Raw genomic sequence first — 23,153 nt, forward strand, 5'->3', positions numbered from 1 at the left:
TCCCATCCTCTGAGACTCAGCACCTCGATGGCACAATCCCAAAGTTACCCCCACTGCTCACATTCTGCCTGTTGTGCCAGCACCACACAACACACAGCTGCCATGTGGAGAAGCAGGAGAGCCAAAACCCTCAGCAGTGAGCCAGTGCAGGCTGGAGCACAGGGAGATTCCCATGAAGTTACCACAGCAAGCTTCAAGAAGCTGCTAAAGCGTGGAGAACTTTCTGCTTGGTCAGAAACCAGCCAGTGCTTTTCCACACCTGAACATACACCTGCTGCTGGGGATTCACAGCCCATTTCAGTCTGACACAAGTCTGCACACAACTGACCTTGTACCAAGGAGGAAGACAGCCCAGCTTCCAGCCTGGACACAGGGCAGAGTTACAAACTTGTGTTCACTCAGTTACTGACTCCAATCTTCTGCACATCCACCACACACAAAAATTGTTTCATCAAGCAATTAGTCACAGATGGCATCTGGTTTCTACTTTGTTTACCCACAAGAAGTATCATGCAGAACATGTAATATGCACTAAGACTCAGAAGCACATCTTCAATCACAACAAATGCAGAGAATTTCACAACCAGTGACTTCACTATTGCTTTCTAAAATTCATATAACTCTTCATGTGCATTTTCCTTTTCCAAAGTAATCCTCCTCCTGGGACTCCATCCTTCCCAGCACTAACAAAAACATCAACAGTACCACATTTGTGAGTAAGCTAGAGAAAAATATAAAAATTCATGCATGAATAAGGCTTGATGAACAAGGATTTCAATTCCAAGTTACTGGTTCACTCAAGGCAGTTTCAGTGTGTTGACATACACACACACACATTTTTGCCAGCTTGCAAGAACACTTCAGCACCCCTGCCTCTCTTATAACTACCAGGAGTATTTTACCACTGTGAGTGTCCACCAACAACCAGAGGCTACAAACTTTCAGAAATGTAAGTGCCACAAGCAGAACAGAGCATAAATTGTGCCAAACACCACCTAGACTTAACATTTTCTTTAAATTCTATTGTACATGAAAACAATGTTAAAATTGCAATTTACTTACCTAAGTAAGTTCCTACCAAGATTGGCAAAGGAAAAGGAAAGAAAAGATTTAAGGTTAAAAAAGGGAAAGATTCAAGTAGCTCAGAATACAGTAGCTCAGCCCCATGCAACCAATAGAGATACACAGACTGGTTTGGCTGTAATGAAACACAGAAGTGATCACAGTTCTCTGTTGGACAGATAAAACCAAGACAACATCAAACACACAGCAACTCCAAATGAGAGATTTTGCAAAGAGCAGCTTTAATTTTGGATGGGTAAGTACTGGTCTGTACCCAGCTCCTTCCATTGAGCCCTGCACATCAACATCCCTGGATTCTGACAGCGCTTCCTAAAATGCTTGGTCCAGCAGGTCACAGTCACTTGCTGCAACCACAGCCCCTCCCAGATGATGTGTCTGCTCATGCAAGGCTGCACCTCCTGCTACAAGCACCTCAAGAACCGTCTAACACTTTCTGAACAGTGGCATCCAACTGCAGAGAGCCAGCAGCTCTCCTTGGATAAGCATACTGAGAAGGGAGAGCTGCTCTCTGACTCAGGCTTGACTCAATCAATACTGTCCACTCACATCCCAAAAACAGCATCGTGGTGGATTCTGCCTGCCTAAGGCAGACACCAAGTGGTTAAAAAAAGAGGAGACAAAACTATGTACCCCTCTGCTTTAGGATTTGCTGATCCAAGCTATCTAAACTAGAAAGCACTGAATTATTCACTGTTCTTAGCATTAGGAGTATTTTGCATCATATACAATATACATACATGTGTGTGTGCATGTATTAGATATATATATATATATATATATATATATAAATTATATGTGTCACACATTCCACTCAAAAATTCAGGCTTTGTACTATCCAGGGCACTTGCAAATCTGCCCTTGCTCTGTTATAAATTAATTTCCTCTCACATTAATTACACCTGCTCTCTACCACTGCCTGGGGATATGCACTCTCCTCTCAATCAACATTTGCATCTTACTCCATGCCATCACTACCAAACAAAATAGTTTTCACTAGCTGATCCACAGAGCATGATGCCCATCTGCTGATTTTATTTTCAGATCTTTCTTCACAACACCAAAAGAACCTAATCAGAATATCAAGGCTAAACTGAAGGCAAGTGAAAATTGTTTCACTTAGCATCTGAATAAAAAATCCCATATGAAATCCTCAAAAATAATCATTACTTTAGGCAAATCTTAAAGGGAGGAGGTTGCACAGGCACATGGCTATTGGGGTCTCCAAAAAGCAGTTCAAGCAACTTGACATTCTTCCCAGCTGTGCTGCAGCTGGCACTGAACATTTGCCCTCTTGTCACTGGTCAGCATTACTGGGGTCTGGATTCCAACAGGTGAAGCCAGGCCTTTTCCCCAGCACCCCACCATTTATTAAAGGATTTGCCATTTACAGTAATTCCTGGATGGGCACATTTCCACTGGCTGGTTATCCCTCAGTTTTTAGAAGGACAGCTGGGGTCACTGGTGATAAAGGCAGAATTTTAATGCAACTTATGCATACAGGCAAGTCCACATTTTCTGCAAGTCTAAGTCAGAAAAAAACATATATATATATATGTGTGTGTGTGTATCAAATATTGAGATAGTTTTGGTCCCCTACATAGCTGATGTTAGACAACTTCCCTATCTTTCCACCTTGACAGCTGCTTTTGTTCAAGAACAGTCCTTCCACTGCCATCCTCATCTCTTGATAACTGAGCTAAGGCCATGCCAGGCTGCTGAATGCTTCCACTTTTGGTTCATTCACTTTTCCCAAAAAGGATGTGAGAAACAACGAACCAGAACATGTTAAATTAGACTGACATTCCATTTGGGTTTAGAAATCCCCAGCAGCAGAAGCAAGGTATTTCAACAGTTAATTAACCTCACTCAAAAATCTGCAGCTTTTTTCCAGCCAAAGTCCCCAACTGTACCTTCTGGCTACTGCAGCTTGTTATTCCACTCCCAGCTAGACTGAAAGCCCCCTATTATTAGACTTCTGCTGTTCCTGTCAGCAGAGACAAGCATCTACAACTTCCACTTTGATAGAAGCAGTTTCCATTATACTGAGTGTTTTCCAGTCCCTTCCCTGTTTTCATGGCTCTGCTATAAGCCCTCTCCAGTTTTCAGCATTCGATCCACCACCATGTCATCAATGCAAGTTTGTTGCTGGGAAAAGCCTTCCCTTTATTGCAGCTACTCATTCATGTTCTCCCTCTTTCTGCCAATTTTAGGAGTGCATGTGATGACCCTGAAAAACAATTTTGATTAGATGAAAGCCAGCATGGTGTCAAAGAGAGGGGAGAAAAATAAAAATCCAACAATGCTGTCTCCCTTCCCCCAGCAGGAATTTGCATAGCCAAGTACCACACAGATCCCACACAATCAAGTAAACATGTTCCTGCACACAAAACATCCTCTCTCTCTCTCCCCAGAGGAAGTTTCATGGCAAACACTGTCATTTGAGCTCCAGAACACTACTGAAAAAGCAATAAACTACTGATTTTTTAACATCTTACTCTATTTGACAGCTTATGAGACTCCATGTACTTTTCATGTTCCAAAAATAGGATTCTGTAGCAATTTGTCCATGCTAAGTTAATGCTGAAGGAGAGCTGGGAAGTGTACTCTATCCCTAATGATGCCTCCAACATGATTTAAAGAGGAGGAAAACAAAATAGATGAAAGAACTACAATCTTCTTGTAAAATAAAGTGGAAGCAGTGAAAACATGACATTAAGACTATTTTCCTGTTCTTGGAATTCAGGCACTGGTCAAAATTCAAAATGCCTGGCCAGATAAATCATATTCAGAGCTTGAAGAAGTGTGGGTTTCAAGGGCTAAGCAGAGATGAGTCAGAAAAACTAAAGTTACAATTACTTAGCTGGAACTACAGTAGCAAGAGAAAAAAAAAACAAATAGACAGAATTCCAAAGGAAAAATGTGAACTGACTCCTTGAAGTTCAGCAATTGTAGTGTATAAAAATGTACCTTAATGCTTTACACTATATAGACACAAGCTGCTACCTGGCTCTTTCCTGCAAATAAACCTCTGCTTTACACCCTGGCCTTGAGGAAAGCCTTACAAAACCATCATGCCATAATTTCATAAGTGTTCAGGCTTCTCCCTGTGTTTGGAGGTGATGACCCAGCACCATGAGCCTTTTATCACCAGCACAGAGACTTCAGCTAAAGCCCACCATAAAAGATGGCACTGTCCCCTGTCACAGACTTTGGCACAGTGACCTGTCCAAACCCTGAGATGTCTTCCAGGTGCCACCAATGCAGCACATTAGCAGGAAGCAGAAAAAGCCCTGGATAACAGATACAATTTGGCACTAGGTTAACATTTCTTTGGAAACTATTTAAACACAGGTGGACGAAGTGTCTTGCTGCACCTAAAGTTGCACAGAAAGAATTTCAGCCTCTCTGTGCAGACATCTTAACACCATCTTTTTTTTTTTTTTTTTTTGCAGTACACGCCCCTAAAGTGACCTAAACTAGTCAGTATGTCAAGAGGAGATGAGAAACATGAAAATAACACCCTCAATTTCCCATAATATCTAGGTAAACGCAGAATCTGACCGATTATAACAAGTCAGGCTTATTCTCAATATTTTTCTACTATTATAGGTCAACTATAACCCAAAAATCAATTATTCTGAATAGATGGGTTTATTTCAATCCTTTTATACTCACTCACTGGCTCCTAAATTGTGGCCACAAGGCTTCATCACTCTCATTGCCATTCGCCTCTTCTTCAGGGCAGTTCCAACTGGTGCCCTTCCTGCCAGCAGCCCCCCAGACTACTAAACCTGGATGACTCCATCCAAAACCAAGGAGAAGCCTCAGTGCCACAACCCCAGTCCTTCCATGGCACAAGAAACCAGTTGTATCCACACCCACAACCAGCAAGGTTTACCAGTTCACACACAAGACAGCTGGGAACCAACACACAAACTGGCACCAGGACAGAAAGAGATCACCAAACTTCCACCATCTGCTTCTCTGTGCCCAGCAGATCCTGATCCAAGTTCTTTAAATGTTGTTTCCTTGCAGGTAGAACCCTTCCCTCTCAGTCCTGGCAAAGCTTCCAGCAACCCAGGCTCAGGAAAGATTACAGATGCAAAACTGCAGCGTGGCAAACATTTTCCATTCACAAATAAATCTCAGCCAACAGGTTCAAGCTGAACTGCTCACAAGAATATCCAGTTAACACTCACTAAACAGATTCTGGGAGTGAACTGGATTCTGCTACCTTGCAGTTACAGGAACAAGTATTCCAGCAAGTATTTCAGTGGCTGGCTGAGAACAGACCCAACAGGAAGAGCAGCAGGTGCTCAGGAAGATCCAGGCCCTGCACAGCTACACACGCCTGCTTCAGAGAAACACAAACTCTGAGGAACAGGTACTTCCCCAAAAATCATCTTTGCAGATGGCTCCAGCAACAGTTCTAAGTGAATGGAGCACTAAAACAGGGATCCTCCATTTCCAGAAAATCATGTTGGGTTATCAGGTCCAGTGCTCTCTGCAGAGAGAGCCTTCCAGAGGGAAGGATCTGTTCTACCTCCTTCCTCTGGGCCACAACATCTCTGAGCTTCCCAGGTGTGTCATCTGCTGAGGAGGACATTCAGCAGGGAGCAGCAGCAGCCCATAAGCAGGTATTCACCAGGTGCTCTGGAAATTCTGTGAGTTACTCTGCACCTACATCCCTCATTACTGGACAAAGCCTCTGAGGAAGCCAAACTGACCAATGCAGCAGGGATTTGTTACTCTTCCCAAAAGACAAGTTACAAGGCACATAAAAACTCAGCAACAGGGTATCAAGGAATAAATTCCCAAGGAGAGCAAGACAGTAGCACAAACCCTGTCATCACTGCTGCATTCTCCACATACACTCATATTTGCATGCATGTAAATATGGGTAACAGCCATCCACTGTCTCAGCCACAAAACACAAGGATTATCATCAGGGCATGCAGTGCTGGCCAGTTCATGGCAACATGTAAGCTTTTGTGTCTGCCTGTTCACAGTGACATTTTGTGGTTGTCTGTCTCCTAAATATTCAAAATTGGTCTGTTCTGCTACATTTGGAGAAGTGACATCATATATACGTCACGGGAATGTATATCATATATTCCTGCATGATCACAAATGAAAGATTCTGACATCTCTTCAGTACTCAGAACAGATTAATTTTTAATCAATGGAAATTTTGAAAATCATTTTCTACTGCCTGCAGAGAACGTGCAGACAGTCTCTAACCAGTGAGACTGTCCACTCTCACAGGAAAATACAGAGGGCTGAACTTGGGACTTGATGTAAATACTGTCTTCTACTTCTTTTGGTCCAAGCGAATTCAAAGCAGTTCAAGACATGTGAAACTTTGCTTTCTTAGAAGTCAAAAAGTGAAACAAGCCCTATTTTCAAACCAACCATCACAGCTTTCTGCAGTTTCACAGAACTGCTGGAAGACTGTTCTGTCAACTTGAGGAATTGGGAACCAATTCTCAACAGGACTTCAGGTCTTCAGTACAGTTGCACAACTTGTTGCCTGCATGTGAAAAGCCTGAAAGGTGAGCAGCAAAACCATGGGTGGAAGTGGTTACCCAAGGAACACTTAGACATCAACACAGAAGGTGCACACAGACTCATTAGCCACAAAGCACAGACAAGCCAGCAGATGAAACTAAAAATCACTCTCCTAGCATAAGCTGAGCGCAGCTTCAAGGTCTTACCCCTGCTAGGCATCAACAGGCGCTTCTTCATGTTGCCTGATAGAGCACAAGTGAACAGAAAAGAGAAAAACATCACATCAGCAACCTGAACAGCAGCAGTTTTAAAAGTTCTTAATGTTAAAACACAATCAGATATCATCAAATGTTTGCAATCATGTAAGCTACTTATAAAGTTAAAATTAAAGGTAAAATTGAGAAAGACTCGCTCCCTCCCTGCTGGAGTCACCACTACACCAACTGTTCCTTTCCCCTGTTAAGGAGAGCTACCTTCTGTGTTCTTACTCCTGTTATGACCATTTCAACAGACCCTTTTCTCTCATCTGACAGAGGCTGCACTTTCTCCTCCCTGACACTCTCAAGCAAGAGCAGTTCTTCAGAACAGAGACCTGGAGTCCACGCCGGGAACATCCTGCTTCTATCTCCCACTTCAAACACCTTTCCCTTGCCTCCTCTTCTTGAGGAGCTGAAGCCCAAGCACAGAGGTTGCCAGTAACAGGGCCAACAAGGGAAACCTCACTCAAAAAGGCTATCAGGGTGTTTTTCACACTACTAATTTAAAAACTGAAGGGAAGATTCTTCTTTGCTATCCCATTTGCAAGGCTGGCCAAGGCAGGCAGAGTTCCACTAGCACAGTGACTTTGTGTGCATGCACCTCCTAGGCACTACACACCATGTGCCTCACCCAAAAGGAGAAATAGGACAGGTGGCTTTTACAAAAGTTAAAAATAACCTCCCTCAAGATTCAGAAATTCAGAACTTATATAAAGGACTATGAGTTTTGATAATCTCCTTGTATACCGAAAGGACAGAAGAAAAAGCCTACAGACACAACATAAATTTTGTTGAAAAATATTTACCATCCATTCCATTGTGTTGTTCATAGCTTCTTTTTCCCAGGATAGTTGGGGACCCATTATTAATGACAGGTGTAAACTTAGCAGGAGTCAGATTGTTGAGAGAACTGGACAAGCTCTTTGCAGGATCTGGTTTTGGAGGACATGGATGAGACTCTGGTGGAAAACAGTAAAGTAGAATTTTTTTATTAGCAAAGATACTGGAATTATAAGTCTGAAAACAACCTGCAAACTTCCCAGGTTACCAAGTACACCTCTTCTTAATAGTTTGGAGATTTCTACTGATATAAAGCATTTCCATATATTTAGGAATTCACCACTACTAAAGACATGAAAGTCATTATCATACTATTACCCTAAAATAAGACTTGATAGCAAAAGCACTTTGTATCTATTTCTGTAACACTGTTCTCCAATGATTTGGGGTGATTTTTGGGGTGCTGGATACTACAACCCAACTTTGGCCATGTTGGTCATGCAACACATCCCTAAACTCTGGGGAAATTACAACTCTGACAGTCTGCCAGAAAAATTTATAAAAAATACAATTTCTCCAACAGCAAAAAAAAGTGAAGATTCAAAGACCCACTAGAAAGAACACAACATCTGAATTCAAGCTTTGGGCCAAGGCAGACATCAAGCCCACACTCTTCAACTTTGAGTTGAGAAAAGACTTTGAGAAAGTTACAAAAAACAGCAAATGGGAACTTCAACTGAGTCCTCCCTCACAGGCCCAACAGCAGAATAAGATATAAATTCAATCCCACTAACACCACAAAACACCTCCTTGCCAGTCCTCCCTCCATTGCCATCACTCTTTTCTCCCAGCTCAGTAATCCAGTGGAGACCCTGACACAGTGCAAAGAAAACTCAAAATCTGCTGCTACTTTGTGTACAATTATTAAAATAAGGATTTTGTCCAACAGCATACTTCTCCCTTCATTTGCTCTCTTTTGTTGCACTGCATGTTTCCAAAGGTTTCTCAATCCATGTACCCCATTAGTACACAGCAGAAGTACAACACCCAACAGAGAGCAGTAAATATTTAATACACCCTCAGCCTTACAATATTTCATCAACAAAAATGTTCAAAGAAACCTGAAATCAACTCCAGTGCTGCTTATCTAAATGAAAAGGCAATCAAATTCCTTGCTAAGCTGGAAGCCTTCAAAGAGGAGACACTGTTGTTTGGCTGCCAGAACAACCTGAGGGATGTCTGCAGGGCAACAGGGAGCACTGGGGAAGAGCATTTGGCATTTGTCTGGAGACAGCACTGCATGTTACACAGCATCACTCTGGATGCTTCCAGCAGCTCAAACTTACACCAAAGTTCTGGATGGGGCTACACAGTCCTGCCCCATAGATCAGCTCATGAGGCAGAAGTCCTCAAGAAAACTGTGATTTAAAAAAATAATAAAAACCCCATCAAAACCCAGGAGGAAAGTGAAAAACAGAAGTATGATCCCTCTGTCTAGATTCAGCACAGAACAGCCATCAGCTGATTCACAAGCTGTGGGACACAGTGCTGTCCTAAACCCAAGAGGCTTCTTGGAGGACCCAACTGCACAAACTACCTCAGACAGCCCAAAACCAGAAGTGAATTATCAAATGTTCCCAAAACATGATGTTAGTGCCTCCACTAGCAGATGGTAACTTGTCTCCATATACATCAGAAGCCACAGCAAACACATCCCTCCCTTCACTTGAACAAGTTTTTGATACAGCTTTATGACCCCACAGTGGACTGCAGAGACACTGGCTCTGCCAGATAAGGCAGGAAAAGTAAAAAGGACAAGTTAAAAAGATGGGGTTTAGGTTTTCTTTTGTTTGTGGGGTGGGGTTTTTTGTGCCCTGTTTCTTGTTTGTTTGTTTTTAATCCAGAATGAGCAGCCAAATCTGGATCCAAGTGGATAATCCAAATGGTCAGCAGAGTATCTAGGAAGGTGTTTGCTGTGTTTGGGGGGTTTTGCACGTGATGGTTTGGTTGGTTTAATACCTAAATACCGGAGTACTGCTTCTAAAGGCTTTCGAACCACTTGCTTTAATAGCAATGGGTTTTCTGATGCCTCAGGTAAACGGGCTGTGCCTGTAAAACACAGAAAAATAAATAGAGGGTGAAGACATTTAGCTATTATAGCAAAACCAAGTGAGTAACTCCAGTGTCCCGAAAGAGCTTTGCCATTAAAAGGAATTTTACAGGTGGCAAGCAGATCCTGGCAACAGGACACAAACACAGAATGCTCCATGTAATGGCAAACACAAATGTTTTAAAACAAACAACTCATGAACTTTCAAAGTTATTTTGCCCAGCCTACCATCAGTTAGAAGGCTCTGCAAGCACACCTAGGTTTTATGAAAGCACTAGCTATGTGCAAGAGAGCATCTCAGCAAGCTGCAACTCAGAACTTTCCAGGACAGGAGTCTCCAAGGACTCCTTGGCAAGGAGGTCCCAGCTGCAGCTCACTCACATTCTGCTTTGATGGCTGCACTGTTGATAGGCAGATAGGGGTGTCTTGCAGCGTGCCAAGGGCGCAAGATATCTCGGCATAAACGTCTGGCAATTCTGGTCAGTTTTGTTGTGTGCAGATAGAAAGCTTGTCGTGTCTTCATAGCAAACTTGGGACTGCCACTGTTCCGTACTGGCACACCATGAGGACTCTGAAGGGAAAGGAAAACAAAAATGGTTTCTGAAAAAAGTAATTACTAGAAAGTACAGCTGTTAAGAAGAGTAAATATTATATAAAATCACTTTCAACGACTGATTCTCAGACACAAGAACAGAAATGGTTTTACAGATTAAAATATTTTTAACACAGTATTCCCCATTTCCCAAGTCTTACCCCTAATATCTCAAAGGATAAAATGAAGGTAAATCTTTTCACTTTGCAGGGAAGCATTTATTCCTATGCTGTCACAAGCTTTAAGGCAGGGATCCAAAAGCCAGACACGAAGAAGTTACCTGCTGCTATCACATGATTTAGAGCTTACAGGCTCAACAGAAAGACTCTCCAGTTTTGGGTGCTCAGGGTTGCTCTGGAGGTACAACGCAAACACTTACAACAAAGCATTTGTCAGAAGGAGGGCAAAATCAGAAAGAGTTGCATAACAAAAATATACACCAAAAACCTCATTTTCCAAAGCAAATGTATGGCATGCAGGAATGGTTTTGGTTCAAAGCTGCAAGAATTTCTTTTAATTCTTACTCTTAACAAATGTACTCACAGATAGATTCCATATTTATTGCATATAATAAAGAATACTACTGGAAGACATATATCAGCTACTGAGAACCAAAGTAGTTATCTTCTTTATGAAAAGCAACTAAGTCAACCAATGAAATAATGCAAGCAGTATCTTATCTCAGACCAACCCATAGCTGGAAAAGAGGAAGAAATTTCAGTTTGGGGAGAAGGCTTTTCCTTCTATGACTATTTACATACTTTTAATTAACAAACAAGAGGTATAAGGCAGTTATCTCAGCAATTAGGAGGCTTCAGAGGGTAAAGAGAAGCCTGGATAGGATAAATGTTAAACAAAAGAAATGTAAAGGGAATGACAGCAAAGAATAGAAGAGAGGAAAGAAATTTTCCTGAAATAAAAGTTCAGTGTGTGGTATCCTTCTATCCATGTGATACAGTTACCTTCTCCAATCATCTTAATGTCTAATGCTTCCAGATTAGACTCCTACCAAATTCATAAAAAAATCTCAGAATTTTAGTTTTCGAATAAGAGAGAAAAAAATGAAACAAACAGCTCATACAATCCTTACTCAAATCTATCCAAAAAAGGAGGACTATTAAAAAAATTAGGATTAGGTAGAAAAACAAGATAAATGAGCTCCAAAAAGTCACTAGCTATTTGGGGTATATCTAATTTTGAATATGCCTTGGGAGAGTAAATAGGTTTCAGGAAATAATTAATTATTTTGGAGAGAAAAAAACAGTGCTGTTCCCCCTACAGCAAAAATCATGGAAACCAAATACCAGAAACGCTGGCTGGCAATTCAGTTTCTCCCATCTCCACTAAGTCATTTTAAGCATTTGAAGGCTGGTTTGCTAAACAAACGATGGGTTTCTTTCCCTCAGGGTAGTACTTGGCAACAAATTACTTCTAGCGAGGTTAATGCGCCAACTTCTGCTTGACATGAAATACCAAACCCAAGGACAACAACGAGGGCTGCAGGCATTCTTTTGGTGGTTAAATATTTAAGACCAGTGAGCAGGCAGTTAGGTGGCACGGCACTCAGCTTGCCAGGCAGAGGCAGCAGTGGATACCCACCAAATTATTGCGGTTTGGTCCGGGCCTCTCCCCATCTAGGCGCGTTGGCATTTTCAAGCCACCATATTTCTTCCAGTAGGTCCAACAGGATGCACAGAGGCGACACTGCATGTTAGGGGGACCCCAAGAATACCACTGGTAAGACTGGGTGGCTAGAGATAACAAAGGTGGAAATTATATATATCCTTACACAGGATCACTTTTCAGATCTTATTCTCTTTAGAAGCAGCACAAAAGCAAACATCCCCCCACACAGAGCAAAGTTCAAACAGACCTTTAAAACTGATGATGGCTTCACTGCCCTCACCACTGTTAAACATACTTGTGATTTCAGCAGAATTGATTACATTAATTAATCTACATTTCTTTTTAAAAGCTAACAGAAAGAAACAATTATTAAGATGGGAAGATTTCCTGCCAATGGATAAGAAGGTTCTCTTTTTGCAAGAGAATTTCTGCACAACATGGGAAACAGCAAAGATTGCCTTCAGGAATTTCCCATATATTAATTTTACAATTGAAAAATGTAGAGAGTCTGTGACTTGACCTCTCATACTACATCATTCCAGCATCTCTACAGGCTCCCCATAAAGAAGCACAATCATGAGAACTCAGTGTAATATCAGGCAGCAGATCAAACACAGTGGTGTCACATATTTTGAAAACTACTAAAAATGATGACAAAAATTGTCAAATTCACACACTAGTGATCTAAATATTCACTCAATAGTTACATGCAATTATGTAGAACATTTACTAACTGCCCCTTTAGTACTTCATAATTCTATTTACAAATGTAACACTAGTAGTTAAAAAACAAAACAAACACTAAACAAAAACAATCTCAAAACCCCCCAAACTTTTAAATGCTGCAATATCCAGTTCTGCCCCCACCCCAGCACAAGACAGCTTTGATTTAACATTTCCATCTCAGCTGCCATTGTGGCACTTACTGTAACAGCTCTCACAGGCCCGTCCTGCTCCTGCGTTCTGTGCCTGGACTCCAGTACCATTTACCACTCCTGGTTTGACATTATTTACATTGATCTGGTTGGGGTTTGGCTTGTTACTTAGGACACAAAGCAAAAAGAATGACAAGTGTTAATTGAAGCATGCAATTTTTTATTTGACTTTTGAAGGTATGGCCCAAAACGGTTGAAGACTGAAATTTCATTCAGTATGTGGCTTCCAGAACCAGCTGTAATTACCAGCAATCTGACTTTTATGAACACACTGTCTCTAATAATATTTTAATAATATTGATAATGAAAATAACTACATTGATAGTTGGATGCCATTTACAAGACTTCAAAACCTTTTAACAAACAATAAACCAGTCCAGGTAGACTTATACCTTACTCACTATCCCAGACATGTGAATCCAGGTAAAAACAGATCTCACAAGTCCTCAACATGAAAGATATTTTACTTAAATCTCCAAAAAGAAGGCTGGGGGCAGGAGCAGCAGGCAGAGAGAGGGCAGTGTCTGCTTTAATCAGGGAAATACAACCCTGGACTGCAGTCACAAATATTTCCATGTTGTCTCACTGCAAGGGTTTGCATCATGTGGCTACAATTCCCACAAAAACACCCAACATACAACAACATCTGGGTCACCCAGCTCATCCCTATACCCTCTTTTAAAACGATGATTCTGGAAAGGCCAAGAGCTACGAGCTAAAGCAAAAGCTACTGGTGGGAGCTGAGAATGGAAGGCCAACAAAACCTTGGCATGGAGAGCAGTATGGAATAGCACAATCTCTGCAGAGGAAGAAGTGTCTGAGGGGGAAAATGAGGCCTTCAAAAAATTGGGCATGGGAGGGAGGGAAGGAGGAGGACAGAGTATTGCTGGGACAGGACTTCTGGGGAATGAAGGAAGGTGGAACAAGTTGTACATGAAGTTTGACATGAGGAGTTTATCAAACATGCAAGGACTCTGGAGTTCTGTTAGGGTTCACATTATAGAAGCAGCAAAGAGCAGACAGGCTTTGGAGCCAACTGCTGAACATGAGCCCCAACTGCAATGCTGGTTACATTCCTATCGTCTTCCCTTACCTGAAGACTGAAGGGAGTGGGCATATTCCTTTTATTTCCATCTAACAAACCCATGATTTGGAAGGAGAAATATCTTAAAATGGCTTTCTGCAACCTCCTTTTCTTACACATCATTTGCACACTGACACAGGAATCACAGTGATTGCAGTAACCCAGAATACTTGCTGTGTTTCACCCAGGCTAGAGCTACAAAAACAGCATTGTGGGAATAGAGCCAAATCAATTTCTTTCTAACGGGGCACCAGCATCAGGTTTCATGTTCTCAGCAATGGAGTTTCAACTGACATAATACTGAAGACAACTGGAAAGCTGATGCTGCCCCACAAGCCAGAAAACATCCTTCTTCTCTGAAAATGTCTAATCAGACCCTGAGATACAGAGCTCAGTAAAGCTCCATTTTGACAGAGACAAAATAAGTTCTGCTGTGAATGAACTACAGGAACTACACACAGGTTGCATAAGGAGGGAAGAGTGTGTTTGTCCAGTACAGGAAAAACTTCTGATAGTGTTCTCACTGTAAAATTCAGAGCCTTTTTGCAGCAGAGAAAGCTCAGGAGGCCAAATGGCACAAGTAGTTTGTTCTTATAGTGCACTGAGCAGCACATATGCAGCTCAAAAGCAGCAAAGGAGATAAAAAAAAGACATTTAGATGAATTCACAAGCCTGAATACTTTTTCATCTCCTTTTGCTTATTAATTTGCCCAGCTCCTGCAAAGATGAAAGTGTTTCAGGGTGCTTTATCAGAAAGGCACCGAGTTCTGACCCCGCAGATGGCAGGAGATCCCAGGGCAGTTTAACAAAGGGGCAGTTGAAAGAGGGAACATTCACGCTCCTCTGCTCTGGGATGTCACTATAGTAACCTGCTGCAAAAGAACTTCTGCCAATGATTCACCAGCAAACTCCATATGCAAACATTGCCCCAATGCTGCAAAACAAACAGCCCTCCCAGACACACTGCTACAGGCAGCGCTGCTCCACAGAGCAAGAGACTGAAGTAAAGAAAACCAAGGCCTTATGCTTCAACATCAGGCCTGTTGCTTCCCTTCTACACCTTGGATTTATTCCCCAAAAATATAGCAAAATAGTCTGACATCCATCAGCAAAGCCCAACAAAGCACATCCAAAGAACTGGGACTACAAAGGAGGATCATGGCCTGACTCCATTATCCTCTCTAAAACCATTAACAAGCCTGTATTAAAATACGAGTGGAAAGCATGCACTGGTGCAAGCTGATCACCAAACCACACTGATCAGAAGGACTAACATGCTGTAGTTGAGGTAAACTCCAGGATTCTGCAGCACTACAAGTAGTGAAGCTGCAGCAAGCACCAGAGAGTGTCCTGCTCCAAAGCTACGGTCAAGTTTCTGAGTGGCAGTAACAATAAAATTCAGGCAGATAATGTTTTCATCATATGAGAACCAAAAAGCTCTTAATTGTTGATGATATGTTAATTAAACTTGTTTGATATCACCAAAGCTGCCACAGCTATTAGCAAGAGAATCAGATGAGTAACTGGATGAATCATTAAGCAATTAATGAAGCTGAAGCTAAAGATGCAAATAAGGTAGTGAGAATACTGATGGTATGGCAAACTGTCATTTCCAGTTCTTGTTTCAGGAATGGAAGTCTCCTAAAGGGGTTTCAGTTATGAAGGAGCAGTCAGTTCTGCTGGAACAGGGACCATGAAGTGCAGATTTCTGGGCTGTACTCTTCAGCTCAGTCCCAAGGGAAGAGATGGAGGCAATAAAGCACATGCAGAGAGAAGCCTGTCAACAGAGACTGAGACCCCTGCACAAAAAAACCCAACTGCAGATAATCCTGATCCCCACAGAAGGCTGATAGCCCTTCAGTAGATAAGCAGACAGCATTTGGCCCACAGCACAGTGATAAAATTTTTGTTGTTAGAAATAATTATAACTTAACACCATCCTGTGAATATTTCCTGTTATTGAAGAACCCATTTGTGCCGGATGCAACAAAACAGGTTAGTAATAAAGCCTTAGAAATAAAAACAATTTTAAATCCCTTTTTAAGGCACATTTGTGCCATTCACCTCTAAGCATCTAATGGAAGTGTCTGGATCCAGGCAACAGAGGTGAGCTTTTCTCATGGCTCTCCAACCTCCTGTAAACACCCACTTCTAAGAGCAGGTCTAATGACCATTAAACAATGATTTCTGAATAGGAGCAGCTTTCTCCAACAAAATGTTGGGGATTGCCATTTTAACTAGCACAGTACAGAGGGAAGAGCAACATTACACCTTTTAAGTTTTCCATGTTGCCACGGACCTGTGCACAATGAAACAGGGAAGAAAAACGATCTTGCTCCTCAAGCAGAAGACAACCAAGAAACAGACAAAGGAATTATCTTCAGCTTGTTAGGCAGTTGCCCCTTGTAGTGAACCAAAGCTTTGACCTACTCCTCCAGTTTCCCTATTGGATTCACAAAAGGGGCACAGTAGGGAGAACAGTATTTCCCTGCTTCACAGCCTTTGAGATGCTGCATTTGCAGCTTGTCAATGTGCTTTGAGATTCTCAGATAAAATGCTGTAAATAGAATGTATTCATTAACGCATACAGATGTAGAGTTAAAAGTTACATTTTGGAGACTGAAAATCGTGTGCAGCAGTTCACTCTTCCCTTTCTGTTCTTACCCCTTCTGGTATCACTTAGATCAAAGCAAATGAGGGAAAAGCCACACAAAACTGGATGTCTCAGTCTTCACAGCTGCAGATGTCCTAATCCCAAAAAGCACAAGCTACACAATCAGATCTTCATCAAAAAGAAGATGGTACCTATGATGCCTGTAAGATTAGTAAAACCAGAGTACAGCTTCCACAACAACCTGAAGAGTATGTTTGGGTACACACAAGAAGGAGAAAGAGTCTGAGACTACACCTGCATGAAGGTCTTCCAAGCACTGCACTCACTTTGGAGGATGGCAGGACGAGGATGTGAGAATGTGGAATCTCTTTGTGTGTTCAGACTTCTGTTGCTGCTCACACTGACACAGACAGTGCTACAGAAAACAACTGAAACATTTATTTTTCAGTATTTTCTGAGTTTAACTGATTTTACACTTTTCCCTTTCACCAGGAAAGCACATCAGTGCTTTTCAGTCAAAGAGTTTCATTGCAAAGCCATATTTATAGACGTCAGGTTCTGTCGAGTCAACTACAAATGTCTGCCCCAAAATCAGGGTTATTCTTGGAAAAGGTACAGAAATGCTTATTCATTCTGAGTCAGAAGAGTTTTCCTAAGACTTTGGTGTAGGGCTTGATAACCTCACATCAATTACCTGTATGACCCTCCATGCTTCAGTTACCTGCATCAAAAAATTTGGGGCACAGTTTCAAGTTAAAAAATATCAACTCTAAAGCTTTACACAGAGCTGCTATTTGTCACTGTGTACCATGTACGTGACCTTTGAAGACAGCTTCTATTCTTTTTCTTATTATCTTCCTCCTCTCTGCTAGATTTTCCTATTTACCATCAGAGAAACAAACCAGAGCCCTATCAATGGAAGACAGCCAGAGGAAAAAAAAGGTAAAATTGTTTGAGCATGATATCCTCCAGGGTCTCTCACTGCCAACAATTTTACACCAGTTACTGTTAAAATGGGTTTCAATCAGGTGATACACTTCTGCATAGGTCTTGTGACAGCCTACATCAAGTAATTTATTTTCGAGGTGACAAGTGGATCATTATGGCTCAAGCCTAGAAACAGGAATGGGCTCAGTAACATGATAAGGACAAATCAATAACATTGATATTTAGATCCCTACACCGTGCATTGCTATTACAAGCCAAGAATATAATCTCCTTCTAGGTCACAAGATAATGTAGATGTCATACAGTCTCTATATGCCAGCCCTTGTACTCAAGCTTGTGTAGAAGTAATCCAAAAAGCTTAGAAATATTCAATTGTTGCCACCTTTAGAGGTGTTAATAGAAAGAACACAGAAGAAGCATTCATGTGAGATTAAGTAAGTCATGTAATTGCTACTTTCCCCGATATACATGAAAGGATATTGAAGGAGGAGGAAAATGTATCCCCTATTTTATGAACTAAATAATATGCAAGTTCAGGTACAACACTGATAAAATGAACTGTGACTGGAAATCACAGCCAGAGACAGAAGAGCAGCCATGTGGGCAGAGCCAGGTCTCTTCCTGGAGCAGGGAGCTAAGCTGCTGATTTGATTATGTGTTCTCTAGGTAGGAAAAAGAATTACCTGGCTGAGGGATAAGATGCCACTCCAGGCAGCCATTATCAAATGAGCACCACAACCTTCCAAACACAAAGCCCTCCCTCCACACATTCTAATCCAAGAGAACAGCAGGACTGCCAGGCTCTTTCATCTGCAATATCCTTCTGCATCTGCAGTCTAAATTATACTGCCTTTTGCTTTATGAGTTTATCACATTGTGAATTCATGCTTAATTTGATGTCCAGTGTCCCCCTGCAGAGTAACACCATCCACAAAAAGCAATACTGTTGAAAAATTGTGTGACAAGAAATCTATTTGGCTTCACTCTGAATATTACACCTCACTTTTAGTAAATTCACCTGAGAGGTATTGACATATGATCATGGATCCTCTATTTTCAGAAGAAATAAGGGGCTGTCTTGCAAGCTAAATATATAAAATTTAGTTTTATCTAAAGTAACAGAACAGATGGTAGAAGTTCATAAATATTTAAAAGGAGACAGCATAAAAGAGCAAAGAAGTTATTGGGGATAATACACAGGGGAGCATATCTGGAAGTGAAAGTTGAAAAGTGAAAGGAAAGGGTAGACTGGAAGTTCTGAATTCTAACTAGTACTGACTAGGCTATGCAGATGAAATCCAAGAGAAGACAAACTAAAAATTTTGTTTTAAAACAAATGTACACCTATAAATAATTACACATTATTTTTAATGATATATAGCAAACATGCATTGGTGATCCACTGCTGAGAAAAATTAAGAAAAACAGATAATTATTAAGCAGTTAATTAGCTACCCTTTTGTTCACAACCATGCTGACCTGCCAGCAAGTCCCCAACTCCCAGTCCATACAAAAAGAAAAATTAGAAGATAAGTAATAGTCACTTCAGGATGGGAACATTACAGAGAATGCAGGAAATGAGCAACACTTAGCACAACATCCTAACCAGGAAATAATATTGGTAGGACATGGAAAATGCTACACCAATCTCTCTACAATGAGATAAAAAACAAAACAAGGGGTACTTACTAGTTGGGTATATACACTTGTTTTAGCTTGCTTTCTGCTTCTGCTGCTTTCAATCGTTTCTTTGAATAGAAAAAAGAAAATGGTTAAAATAAAAAGAAAATAAGAGCCATCTTAGCTGAGTCAAGTAGTAAATCTATAAAGACTTCAGCAGTTATTTACTGAGCAGCTACCATTAAATCTCTTTCCAACAAGAAAATATTCACTGAAGACAACTGTGGGCATCACATAACTATGTAGGTTTTCAAAAAAATCAAATAGATGTCAAGCAAATATAAACGAGGACAAACTTTTCATTCCCATTCACTTCAAAGCAAATCCCTTTTTAAAAAAGTTTTTATTTCCCCTGCAGAAGAAAATCTGACATGTCACTGTCAATTCTCCATGATAACATTCACCAGTTGGACAAAAAGAGATACAGCAATACAACCTCTCCATCACAGTTCCCCAACAGCTGCACAATTCAAAGTTTCAAGTAAGACTTTTGTGTTGATACCCCTAAATTTCTGAAGGCTCAGTGACACAGGATATTTTTTTCTTTTGACATTAGGAAGTTCAATAACTCCTTTTATATTCATACCTCCACTATTTAAGCAATAAGAGAGACACTGTGAGATTCAAGTTTTCTCTTTATTACATTTGCTAAATAAATTTAGGGTGAATCTCTGGAGGTGTCTAGTTCAAGCTCTGCTCAAAGCTGATACCAGCTGTCTGCACAAAGCTGTGACACTGTTCTCCAGACACACCAGCAGTATGGGAATATTCCAGACAAACAGGCTGGCTTAACATTTGCTATGCAGCACCCTCAAGGCACAGTCTAGGAAAATAATTGTAAAGCTCAAGTCTATCTCCAGAGAAGCAGGAAGCATCAGAAAACATCATAAAATTGAAGAGTGTGTCACTGAGGAGCTGGACAAACATAAAAGTTGTTTTTACAGAGACAACACAGACACAACAAAGTAAATGTTTCCTGTAAGCATAAAGCTTTTATTAGGACAGTTTTAAGCAACCATTTTCCATAGGACACACTGGCAGTTCCTCACCAAAGCTCTCTGGACTACTGAAGAATTCCCCTCTTCCCTTTTCCTGCAAATAACAGTCACCCTACCTTAGAAACCAAAGTGAAGTTGTGAGACAAGAGAGCAAGGAATGAGAAAACAGAACCTCTGAAAGTTATCCTAAGGCAATGGCCATACCTACAGAGAGCTGCACTCCTGGCTGACTCCTTTCTGCTGCCATGGGCCAGTTTCCCTGATTGCCTCTGGTAAACTCCACCTAGGACAAGAACTGCTGCCTGAAAACTGGCCTCCAGAGAGCCCAAACAAAGACCTGCTGGAGACAATCCTTATCAATCCCACAGATGTGCAGGAATCAATAACACACATCTTGCTGCCAGCGATGGAACTGAAGAGGTTCTCCTGAATATGAACTGCAGGTTCAAACAATGTTTTCAAGACACCGTAACTGAGCATCCTGATGTAAGAAACAAAACACCCAAAGAGGGGCCCCAAGAAATGCTGTCACCATGGTTCTCCAAACAGCACCAGAAATCCTCCTCTACCTTCCAGAGACACTACACAAAAAAATGATCCTTTTAACAAAATGCATGCTCAGATGCCCCTCAGCTCAGGAACTGGAGCCTGTTCCACACACAGCCTCGGCTGAAAAAGAGGATTTCATGGTCCAGGCACAGACTGCCACAGGCACCTGCATCAGCAGATGAACAGCTCCAGAGCTCATAGTCCCCCCAGGAAATACATGGAAATCTAACACCAGACACTGCCAAGCAGCTTAAAACACTGCTTGATGACCAGTACCAGAATCCAATTTCCTGGAGACTGGAAATTCAGGAAACTTACACCGGTAGAGGACTGTAGTGCTTTTGAAGTTTCTAGTTTGTGAGAGGAAAAAGGTGCAGTTTTCTTGACAACATCTCCCAAGGGGACTGTCTGGCATCACTATGTTATGACAGTTTTGGGAATGTATGAATGCAAGAGCTTCATCCAAGCACAAAACATTACCAGTAAGTACAATACTCTCCTGTGCACAACATGAAGCCACTTGCCTTGGGGATGTGGCTACTTTAGGGTATTTTGTTCAACAGGTGATGGATGTTAACCTCACCTCACAGGTTTCCTTTGTGACTGATGACCATGGAGCAAGCCCTGAGCTAAGAAGTGCCCAAAGTCACCTGGACCTCACAACACCCTCCTCTCCTCCTGCTGCCTGGGGAGCAGCACAGCACACAACAAAGGGCACACACCCCTATGACAAACAGCACACCAGGAAAATGGAGGGCTTCCAGAAGGCACCACAATGTCCTGGGTAAGAAAAGGATCTGCACTAAGTACCTGTGGCTGAGGGCAATCAATACAGATATGATGGGTTTCCTATTTCCTGGCAGTGACTGATCCCAGAAGGTACAAAAGAAAGGTGCCTGAAATGTAGTTGTGCACAATTTCAGAATAATCCCTTCCCTGAGAGAGTACTTTGCTAGGTCCTTTGCCAGTTATTAATTGATCTGTGCCTGAAGCATATTTATGCTATAAATTCTTAATACTGTCTGATGTAGTTATGAATGTCCTCACTCCCAAGAAAAACCCAGAACATCTGTAACTTTTTCTAATGTCTGGCCTAAAAAAATCTTTTTGAATTATTTATATACACAGATCTTAAGTATATCCTCTTATTTACCTCATCATATTTTCCCCATCTATAAAAGGAAGATACTACCAACATATCTATCCCACAGGGACCAAGGGATTAAAATCTAAGCACTGCACATTCAACTTGGTGCAAACATCTGTCTTTTATATATCCTCTCCCACATTTGCCATCCTACCCACTGAGCCTGAAAGAGTTTTATAATAGGTGACATATCAGAGCAAATGTTTGTGGTCATTTTCTAAAGAGTGAACACTTGCAAAGAGGAAATAACAGCAGTAACCCAGGAACATTGTGGATATTTCAATATCCACAGCACAAGAGTGGGGTTGGTGGACAGCATGGGGATACCTAAGATATACTCAAATATTAAGTCTTTCTTTGTTTGATAGGAAAGACAAATTACACCTTCTGGGTTCAGAGGAGAATTTTCACACTGTTTATTGTTTTTTCAAACCTCTGAGCATACAAGTGTTGAACACACAATGGAGGTCAGGGAGGTGGGACAGAAGAGGGAATTAGTGTGTGATGCATTTGGCAGAAATGCTCCCAGCTGCTTATGCTCCAGCAACACATCTCAGAATGGATGGGTTGTACCTATGGTCTCTGACAGTTCTGGCAAGGAAGTGATCAAGTTCCATATTACCACAGGTTTAACAGGAAGTGTTTGGGGATAAAACATCCCACAAACAGGGAAAAACCTTTCATTTATGTTATTTCTACACTTCAGCACACAGACCTTTATGAAGGCTGGTACATTAAGACATCACTCACAGCTCTGGGCTAGGTACAAAGCAGGCTTACATCCCATCCCTTCAGAAAAATGTTTTCTATCTGCATCAAGACTGACCCAGAGATCTCAACTTTGTGGAGTCAAATGGAAGGGCATTTCCACTTTCCCCAGTGTGTTCTCACCATGCAGACCTTAAAACCAGCTTCCACTGTCTATTCCTCCTTTACTTCTCTAATGCCACTTTCACATAAAAAATAGAACAGTAGAAATTGATAGTATTTGATCTTCCCCTTGAAGTTACCTGCTTCTCAGAAACAAATAAAAATGGAAAAAGTAAATTAAAGCCTTTAACTCTCAGAAAGAATGTGACCAATTCAAACAGTTATTTGCCACTGCCATGTCCCAAGCTTGTCTCAACCTATGAAAAATTTAATGTTTTAAAGTTTTCAGGACTTCCCCTAATGATAAGCACAATAGTAGAAGCATTTAGTCTTTTAAAAAATCACCCTGGAATTCACAACTACGCAAGAGCT

General features: G+C 41.3%; 1 protein-coding gene across 3 annotated transcripts in view; it reads right to left on the reverse strand.

The window, feature by feature from the left end:
* Positions 1–23,153, reverse strand: part of MTA1 (metastasis associated 1) — a 74,115-nt gene that overhangs the window by 12,326 nt on the left and 38,636 nt on the right. Inside the window, exons 11-18 of one of the 3 annotated variants that reach the window (XM_059478139.1) lie at positions 19,227–19,285; positions 12,883–12,998; positions 11,930–12,081; positions 10,120–10,309; positions 9,648–9,737; positions 7,655–7,807; positions 6,798–6,833; positions 1,063–1,074 (exon numbers count right to left, since the gene is read on the reverse strand). In XM_059478139.1, the coding sequence (XP_059334122.1) occupies positions 1,063–1,074; positions 6,798–6,833; positions 7,655–7,807; positions 9,648–9,737; positions 10,120–10,309; positions 11,930–12,081; positions 12,883–12,998; positions 19,227–19,285 (808 nt within the window). Of the gene's footprint in view, positions 1–1,062; positions 1,075–6,797; positions 6,834–7,654; positions 7,808–9,647; positions 9,738–10,119; positions 10,310–11,929; positions 12,082–12,882; positions 12,999–19,226; positions 19,286–23,153 lie in introns of those variants that run through there. The other 2 variants (XM_059478140.1, XR_009418973.1) reach the window with 2 other exon arrangements.

The sequence above is a fragment of the Ammospiza nelsoni genome, chromosome 9 (genome assembly GCF_027579445.1).
Source record: "Ammospiza nelsoni isolate bAmmNel1 chromosome 9, bAmmNel1.pri, whole genome shotgun sequence".
Classification (NCBI taxonomy): Eukaryota; Metazoa; Chordata; class Aves; order Passeriformes; family Passerellidae; genus Ammospiza; species Ammospiza nelsoni.